The 9,642-nt window shown below is 39.2% G+C and overlaps 1 protein-coding gene across 1 annotated transcript; it reads left to right on the top strand.

Moving 5' to 3' along the window:
• Positions 1-2,477: 2,477 nt before the first annotated feature.
• Positions 2,478-8,201, top strand: tent5ba (terminal nucleotidyltransferase 5ba). Its single transcript, XM_079470055.1, has 2 exons — positions 2,478-2,886; positions 6,384-8,201. Exons 1-2 carry the CDS (start codon positions 2,731-2,733, stop codon positions 7,407-7,409), a joined length of 1,182 nt encoding a protein of 393 aa, XP_079326181.1. The 5' UTR covers positions 2,478-2,730; the 3' UTR covers positions 7,410-8,201.
• The last annotated feature ends 1,441 nt before the right edge of the window (positions 8,202-9,642 follow it).

Genomic DNA, 9,642 nt, shown 5'->3' with positions numbered 1-9,642 from the left:
TTGCCACGTTTTCTCTTCTGTGCAGAAGACGTAGATAATGTATTTACCAAACACGCTTTGTGGAACAGTTTGTCTGTTTAGGGCTACTGTAGAAACAACATGGCACATTCCATGCCAGGGGACCTGCGGTGTATGTAAATAGAAATAATATATATAATGTTAATAAGAATAGCTCATTCTATGGTAATAAAAACATAAAGCTTCATTATGTAAGGTCTTTATACACCTTTGAAGAGATAGTTATGTATATTACATTGCTTTTCTGTCATTAGATCATCTTAAAAATTACACATTGGAACTTTAAATAATAATATAGATATACATTATTTATGGGTGTGTCCCACACTTATTCACAGTTTTTCAGCTGTGCAGTTTTCTATTGTCATGCCCAGACAGTGTATATTGACAAAATAGACACATGAGGAAGTAGTTTTTCTTTTTTAGCCTTTGAAATGATGGATAGCCAAAACTCAGTTGATCTCTACCTATGGCAGTATTTTGTAAATGAATGTCATTATTATTATTGCTAATTATTGTATTCTTGCATGTACATTACGCCTGATATAGCAAAGTTCACAGAGATGTGAAAGCAGCCTTGTTTGTCATTTCTATTTATTACATGCTATATTCCATACAAACACTGCCCTTGTGTCTATTTTTCTTTTAGTTTAGTAAGTCATTGTCATGGAACTACCATGAAAATCTTAATAACAGCAAGATTGAGGTTGTAAACCTCATGTGACCAGAATTTGTTTGGCTGACCTGTTAAAATACTCTAAACCAGCAGTTCTCTCATTCTGTCTTCTTGTTGAACCCATGTTATGTAGCATTTCTACATGGTGTTTTCAAATAATCTCCACCCTCAAGTCTCAGATGTCCAAACTGTGCAAGCGATGGATTACCTTTCCCATTGTTGACAAATATTGACCTGTATATGAGTTCCACGGTTGTCATTCCATTTGCCTGTGTGCACTCGTCCTCAGGGCCAGCGATAATGAAAATCAGTTAGGAGAGGCAGAGGGAACAGTTAAGTTGCTGTAACGTGTGGAGTCAAGTCAAACTGCATAAATGTTAGTTTCGTGTTAGCTGTGTGTGTGGCTTAACGTCAAAAAATGTTTTATTCTATCCTCCATAAATAATAAATGCCTAAGCATTAAGAAAATAATCCGAAACTGATAAATAATAACAGTAGTAAAACATTACAACCAATTACCTCCCCTGCTTTTGTTTTCCTTCCATTTTAACATTGTGCTGCCTTTCTAAATCATTTCAGTCAAGGGTTATTACCAACAATGCCCTCCTACCTCAAGGCAAGCTATTTTTAGGCTGATGACGCATGCGTCTCATATCACCACCTGCTCAGAACACTGATGAGGGCTCCCTCTTCCACGCTGCCTGGTGACGGGGGATGCTGTTACCAGGGGAACCGAATCTGGTTGACATCACACGCTGTTAGGACCTCCCCTGTTAAAAACGTATGCGGTACAGACGTCTGATCACACACACACAAATCTGTTATGACTAACCCCCCGCTGTTGTTGCCCCAAAGACCGCTCAACAGCTCGCAAGCAGTGAGTCATCCCATGAAATGCATAAATGCCACGTTGCAGAGAATCATCCTCTAGCCGCCTCTCTTTTCATCCTTTGTTTAGCCAAATAAATCCAATCAGAACAGATGTTTGGAAGTCTTTCACATACTCGAAACAAACATGTTGTTAACATTATACAGTCTGGAATTGATACGCACATTCTCTTTATTACGAATGCATATGAGAAATAAGTTCAGATATAGGACAGTCGCAGTTGTGATTTCCCTGTGGTTACAATATTTGCATTTTTAACAGTAGACGTTGACCGTTCCAGCTGTGTTTAATCAGAACTGTAAATGTGATTTCAAAACATCCTGTATGTTGAGTGCTTGTTTCTGATGTATCTCACATTTGAGATTTCTGATCCTGATGTTAAACTCTTACTCCAGAAACCAGTAAATATGGCAGTAAATAAATCCAAAACGCCAACATTAATGAATGTCTAACCTGCTGATGTGTGGCATGTGAATTCTCATACATGCATGTTGCGTTTCATTGTCACTTTATGCTATCTTTTAGTTCCTTAGAGAGAGAGAGAGAGAGACAGAGAGAGAGAGAGAGAGAGAGAGATAATAGAGGCTCAGTATGTTAATATTTAGAGGATCAAATGCAATCAAACAAATTTGAGTGCTTTAAAAATATATTTTTTATAACAGCATATAAATGCAAAATAGCTTCTAGCTAACATTTTCTGTTTTAAATAAATAAACGAAACTTAAAACTTCCGGTGAAACGTTGATCTTTATGCTGTTGTGAGAACCGATTCCGAACAGCGGCTTTAGCCAATGAACAAGGCACGTTGAACGTTCTTAATAATTCATGAGCAAACCAATGAGACGCACGTATGCAAATCTCGCAGACATAAAAGCATTCGTGCAGTTCATTTCCAGCACACTGTATCTTTCGCAACGCTTGTTCTGACTGCGCGAGGATTGGGAATAGTGAGTCGTGAGCGCAGCTGGATGACTTCAAGAACCGTTGCAATATAGTCGATAACAAGAGCTTTGGCAAAAATACCACATCTGATCCCGATCTTCATCTGAAGATATATCCACTCAAGTGTTCAAAGGGCAGCGATATCTGTCGGAATAAATCTGAAGTTTTTGCATTTTTGTATAACTCGGTTGTTCTTTCCATCGCCATGTCCTCCGGTGATGTGTCAGAGCAGTGTCGGCGGTTTTGCGTGTTATCTTGGGAGCAGGTGCAACGTTTGGACTCTATTCTTGGCGAGACGGTTCCCGTTCACGGACGTGGAAACTTCCCGACTCTTTCGGTACAGCCACGACAGATCGTTCAGGTAACTATGAAGCGCATGTCTCTGATCCTTCTAGTCTCCACGTATTAACATTTAGTAAACGCTTTCTGATTTGTGCGTCTGTATAATATTTCGCTTTAATGACGGTTTCCTGTCTTTTTTTATTATGTTTGAACACGAATGACGTTAGACGGCATCACTTGTACGCTTAACTCGCTATGCTTTTACTTTATTAATTTTCCTATTGGCTCCACGTCTTATCTTTTTGTTCTGGAGCTCAGCTGGTAGAGCATTAAGTTAGTAACGCAAAGGTCATGGGTTCAATCCCAAGGAACAAACATGACTTCAATGCACATCTTCGTGAATGTGTCACATCGTCACGAAATTCATGAATGTCACTTTATTTCTGTTATCTCTACACGCTTGCCAACTATAAGTCAACCAAACAACAAGCCAACAATATCGATTAATACTTGTAGTATTCCATAAATTATAAATGTAATAAATAAACGTAGTAGCTAACGCGAACGTAAGTAGTGCCATCAAAGATTTATTATACGTCTGTTTCAGGACTTATTCTTTCCAAATGTAAAAAGGAGAAACGTGGCTTGGTTGTTTGATTGTTAACCCTGTTCCCCAGAATCAACAAAACATTATCAGCCTTTGGCTCTCTTGCAGATACCAGAAAACTGTACGCTGAGCACATTTAAGCCACGTTAATGACTTGGACGTTCTCACCCTTGCCGCACTGAGTTGAGTCATGACCGATCCTAATCCAATGCAATGCAACACTGCCTGATTCCCCACAGTCCAGTGATAACCACAATCTGCCTTCTCTTCATGAAAAGAATAGTTGTTCTCATACACAAGCACCGAGTTTGCATCTACACGCAAGAAGATATTGATCTTTTCTCCAGATGACTTCCATTACTAGCTTCCCATCTCCCCCAACAAGAGGGGGTCTGTGTTTAAAATGTTTTATGCAAAATGCTCATAAAGGCTTATACTTGAGATTCAGCACTTCATATGTCCCATCTGGCAGCACTGCGTGAGATTATGGCAGTGAAAGAGAAGCTGTCTTTAACTGTTGCGGGGCCCTTAGAAAGTTCTGACATTCCAGTGGTCTGAAATCCAGTAAATGCTTTACACAGTGGCATTAAACGAAGACCCGAAAAATAACTAGATGGTTGTGGAACCTAATATTTTCCTGCTCTCTTGACCCTAACCTTTTGGACATGAATACTAAAACTTTTGACAATGTCTGTTTCCTAATAGGCCATCAGCTTGAAGGGATTAGGTTTCAGAGAGTGAACACAATAATGTGTTGTCTATTATTTTTAATGGCAAACCACGAAAAAATTAACTTTGTTTTATTAGTCAACCTCCACATGACAGTCTGCAATTACGGTTTCTCGTTTTTCTTGAAAATCATCATATTCGGTTTGAAGGCACCATCTAATCACTTGGACTTTGTGTCTGTTTTCACAATCAAACGGTGTCATGGTTGCTGAGCTTTTGGCTGTGATGTACAATTAAACAATAAACCTAGTACTTCAATGCAATCGAGAATCTGACTCTGCATTGCTGGTACTGCTCTACATGCAGGTTTCCCTCCAAGGCCCTTGTGTTAAGAATTGTCATGTGGTGTAGATAAAATCTGTGACTCAGTAGACTGTGCTTTAAAACATGCAGGGAGGATGCAAGTCAATGGAAGAATGATTTATCCTATATAACCTAAATTTAGTCTCTCAGAACCCATTTCAAGTTCAGTCTATTAATACAATGGTACTGAACTATACGAGCATGCATTGAAATGTGTTCGGAGCATGTCAGCATTTCCTTACAGTAGAATTATATTTCAGGGGTGCCCAATTTTGTTCCTGGAAGCTGGGTGTCCTGCAGCGTTTAGCTCCAGCTTCAATCAAACACACCTGCTTGTAATTTAAGTAATCCTAAAGACCTTGATTAGCCGTTTCAGGTGTGTTCAATTACGGTTAGGGCTAAATCTAAGAAAACCGATGTGGGGTTGGACACCCCTGTGAAAAAGTAATATTCTCTTGGTGTTAAAGTGATAGTGCACTTAAAAATACAAATGCTGTAATTATTTACTCACCCTGAAGGTGTTTTAAAGCTTTATACATTTCTTATATTTTGAAGAATGTGGGAAACCAAACCGTTTTGGGGCACCATTGACTACCTTAGTAGTTTTTCTTCCTACTATGGTAGTCAATAGTGCCCCAGAACTGTTTGGTTACAAACATTCTTCTAAACAATCCTTGTGTTCAGCATCAAGTTTGAAACCAATTCTGGGTGCGTAAATGATACATTTTCGGTTCCTGTAAATAAAAAAATGAAATAAATGAGTTCTGTACTGTAGAGATTAAATCTACCGTAACTATTTAACTAATTCAGTAATAATCTTTTGAGGTTTTGTAATTGCACTGTGTCATATTGTGATTTCCATATCTTTGTGACTTTGGTGTGCCCTATACGCCCCTTATTTAAATATGAAAATTAAAGGCTTGTTGACACAAACACCTAAACTATATTAATGTCCACACATCAGATGATAATTATGTTCACACCAAAGACAACATTTAAAACATTGCTAACCTTACAGGCAATTTACCCATACTGTGCTAAATCTTCCTTCACTGCGGGTATCAAGGATGCGCACACGGTATTATTTCACTCCTTGCACTAGGTCAGTTACTGCAGTCTGACCTATAATGTAAAAATAGGACGCTAATGATTTGATTGACAGAAGGGAAAGTAGGTGTACTAATTGAAACTAATCCAACATAGCTATGGAAAATGAAGGTTATGTACGTTCATGATGGAGACGGAGAATTTGATTTAAGCACATTTTGATCTTCTAATGGTTGCAGAACCGTAACGGCAACATAAACATGCTCATGTGTGAAACGTTTAGCATGTAGTTTGTGTTTTTCAGTAAGCTGTTTTATATGGCTCTAACCAGAACAAAAGCAGCCCAATGTATCCCACATTTCTAAGTGACAATTCACCCCAAAATGAAAATTCTGTCATAACTCGCCCTCTTGATATTTCAAACCTGTATGACTTTCTACTGTACAACTTAAAAGATATTTTGAGGAATGTTGGAAACTGAACACCAATGCTACCTTTTACTTTTAGTTTTGTGTGAAAGGGTACCATCACTGTTTGGTTACCAGCATTCTTCAGTATCTTTTGTCTTCTGCAGAAGAAATGGTCATCGAGGTTTGAAAATGACAAGAAGGTAAGTAAATGACAGAATTTAAATTGGGTGACCCATCAGGTGTACTGTATGAGCAGTAAAGTTAATTTTGAGCTAATATGTAAGTAGTCATCAATAATTTCTGAATGTCATTTATTTGGGTAAGCAAAGTCAAATGCAGAGGAACATGTCACCATCTATCAAAGCTTTGTTCTAGTTTAAAAACCTTTCTAGCACATCTTATGTCTGTCTTTTGTACATATCTTAAAGCAAAGTTTATTGCATTCACTGCTTGATTACTAAACTTGACTTGTTTCCGTAGGTGGTTCGAGCACGATTGGAAGAGCGAGGCATCACCGTTCGGGACGTGAGGTTGAACGGATCAGCTGCCAGTCACGTTCTGCACCAGGACACTGGGCTAGGGTACAAGGATTTGGACCTGATATTTGGTGTTTCGCTGTCTGACGATAAAGCCTTCCGTGTGGTTAAAGATGTGGTTCTCGACAGCCTGCTGGACTTCCTACCACAAGGTGTTAGCAAGGAGAGGATCTCGGCACTTACTTTGAAAGAGGCCTACGTGCAAAAGCTGGTGAAGGTCTGCAATGACACAGACCGCTGGAGTCTCATCTCACTCTCCAACAACACCGGGAAGAACGTGGAGCTCAAGTTCGTGGACTCTCTGAGGCGCCAGTTCGAGTTCAGCGTAGACTCTTTTCAGATAGTTTTGGACTCTCTGCTTCTATTTGACCGTTGTTCAGAGACACCCATGTCCGAGTGCTTTCACCCGACGGTGTTGGGAGAAAGCATGTATGGGGACTTTGAAGAAGCTCTTGGCCATTTGTGCAACAAGATCATCGCCACGCGAAACCCGGAGGAAATCCGGGGAGGCGGACTTTTAAAATATTGCCACCTGCTGGTGCGAGGGTTTCGGCCCACCTCTGAAACTGAGATGAAATCGCTCCAGCGGTACATGTGCTCTCGGTTCTTCATTGACTTTCCAGACATAATCGAACAGCAGAGAAAGCTGGAGGCTTATCTGCAGAATCACTTTGCCGGAATGGAAAACAAACGTTATGACTGTCTGGTCACGTTGCACCATGTGGTCAACGAGAGTACGGTGTGCTTAATGGGACATGAAAGGCGGCAAACATTGAATCTTATCTCGATGCTAGCGCTTAGGGTGCTGGCTGAACAAAATGCCATACCTACGGTCACCAACGTCACGTGCTATTACCAGCCGGCCCCTTATGTGCGAGACATCAACTTCAGTAACTACTACATAGCTCGTGTGCAGCCGCTGGTGCACACCTGTAGTAATTCCTACCCAACGTGGCTGCCCTGTAATTGACCCAGAGATCCTCTGTTAGAGGGAGATACACATCAACTTCCCATGTGGTGAAGTTGATATGCAAGCAATCGAATACCATCTGGCGCAACTAAGGTTTCTGGGCCCCCGGTTAATTTGTACTTGGGCCCCAAGGTCCCACCTCTAAATTATCTTTTGTGCTGGGCCCCCTGTGTGACAACGGCCGTTATAATCATCTCAATCCTCTCCCTTTCATGGCGCCCATGAAAACCATACATGTAGTCACTGTTTAAAAAAACTTTTGGTACTGGAGTTTTTGAAACGGTGGCAAAATATTTTAATGTGACATGTATTGAATGACTGTTCACTGCTGTACGTCTAATTTGAGCCGTTCCTTACAATCTTAACTTGTGTTGCAAAGTGTTTAAGGGTTTTTCAATCTCCTTTCACGTGTAGCAGAAATATTGTCTTTGGATTGAACGTTTTCTTTAATTTATCATAGCTTCAGTCAAAGGCTCAGTGGATGTGAAAATGGGAAGAGAAGGCAGGGTTCTGGGGAATCTATTGAGTCCAAGTCTATTGTATTCTTTTTTGCCAGACTGTGGTTTCCATCAACCTCTGTTTTGCTTCTTGGTTGTTTAAAGGACCAAAGAAATTTTTATTTTTGTCATTCAGAAAGGAATGTTTGCTGTTGTAATTCCAAGTGCCTAAAAACATTGTACAAAAAATTGAGACCTGTGTTCTCTATTTCTGTCTCCTAGTTGATTGTAAATCTCTATTTTCAGGGATGGAGGCATATGTATTTCCATGTGATTAAAAAAAGCACAAAACTCATCTTCCTAGACCTCTTTTACTTAATAAAGCCGTTGTGATTTAATTTAAGCAAGCATATTCAAGAAAGAAACTAACTTTCTTCCATCCTTTAATATTTAAACTTAAGTTGTCTATGGCTTTGTGTGCCTGTGGAAATGTAATTGGAAAGATTTTCTATAACCGAGTGTTTATGAAATGGAGTGGTGGTGAAATGGCGAGTGTAGCATTAGCCGGGTTTCCATCCAAAGTTGCGAATTCAGCTCATGCGCTGAATTGGAATATTGCATAAAACCTTTGCCACTAAGCACTGTTTCCATCCAACTAGTCAACCGTCAATTAATTTTACTGCCACTAAATATCAGTAAGAGAGCCCACTGAATATAATACTTTTCATATATAATAATACTTACGCAAGCAGACTCTTACGAAGCACAATAAATGCTGTACTTTTGTGGATGCCAGTCGTGACAGTTGTAAGAGGCATTTACAGAAACCCTTTGACGACTTTGCTCAGGCATTTAAGAATGACCATAACAACATTTCTGATGCTGTGTAACAAGATGAGCACTCTGCACTATGAGACTGCGTAACTTGACTAACCAGTTACTTGTCTTTTTGGAGGAATTTATTGGTAAAATGAGTTTCCATCTCCCATTATTCGCATTAAACCTTTTTCGGAAAAAATTTAAAACCACCTCAAGGGAGCATAAAAAGTTTTTGCGAATTAAGGGTTTTAATTCCAAATTTTGCTTTTCCATCACTCGTTTCTGATGTGAAAATGCGAATAAATCCAGAGTGATGGAAACCCGCTTATTGATGTGGCCTGAATATGCGCTGACTCTTAATCTAAAGAAATGGATCCATTACAGTTCCAGGCTATGAACCATAAGGATCCTTTCTAAAGCACAATGGCCCCTCTTTTTAGTGTGACACTAAAGGAAACAGACAAAAGCTTTTTTGTCAGCCCACCCTGGAGACTGAATCATATTTCTTTGAATAATCCCATATACGTTAGTTTTTGTAAACATCAGCCATCTTGAATCGCAAAACAAGGTGATTGTGCTAGAGACATAATATAATAAATTATGATGAAGATTATTATTAGTATATTTAACAGCCAAATTAAAAAGTTTTGAACACCATGTCCCAGTTTTTGTTTTCTTTAAATTACCCTGTAAAATTACATTACAGTTCAATGTGTGACGTTTTCGTTATTCTCCTTTGGTCTTAAATTAGATGAGATTTTTGTCCATATGATTAAAACTCAGCGGGACAATTTAAGAGTTATGTTGTCTAGAGCCTTGGTAATAGCATGTGGCTTATCCAAAGGAGACAATGGTCTGAATTATTTGGCGCTGTGTGGAAACCTAAGGGTTTTTATAAAACAACAAATTCTCTCTTTTGAACATAATTTAACACATTGAAAATATATTTAGCTTTTCTTTAAAACAAAGAGTGAAAA

This window comes from Barbatula barbatula (genome assembly GCF_947034865.1).
Source record: "Barbatula barbatula genome assembly, chromosome: 12".
NCBI classification, from domain to species: Eukaryota; Metazoa; Chordata; class Actinopteri; order Cypriniformes; family Nemacheilidae; genus Barbatula; species Barbatula barbatula.
Note: the sequence above shows the minus strand (reverse complement) of the source record. Positions and strands in the feature narration are given on the sequence as shown.

Bases quoted from the DNA above. Each gene is read 5' to 3' on its own strand.
- tent5ba (XM_079470055.1), top strand. From the start codon at position 2,731: ATGTCCTCCGGTGATGTGTCAGAGCAGTGTCGGCGGTTTTGCGTGTTA. The intron at 2,887-6,383 runs GTAACTATGAAG...TTGTTTCCGTAG, and splicing joins AGCCACGACAGATCGTTCAG to GTGGTTCGAGCACGATTGGA.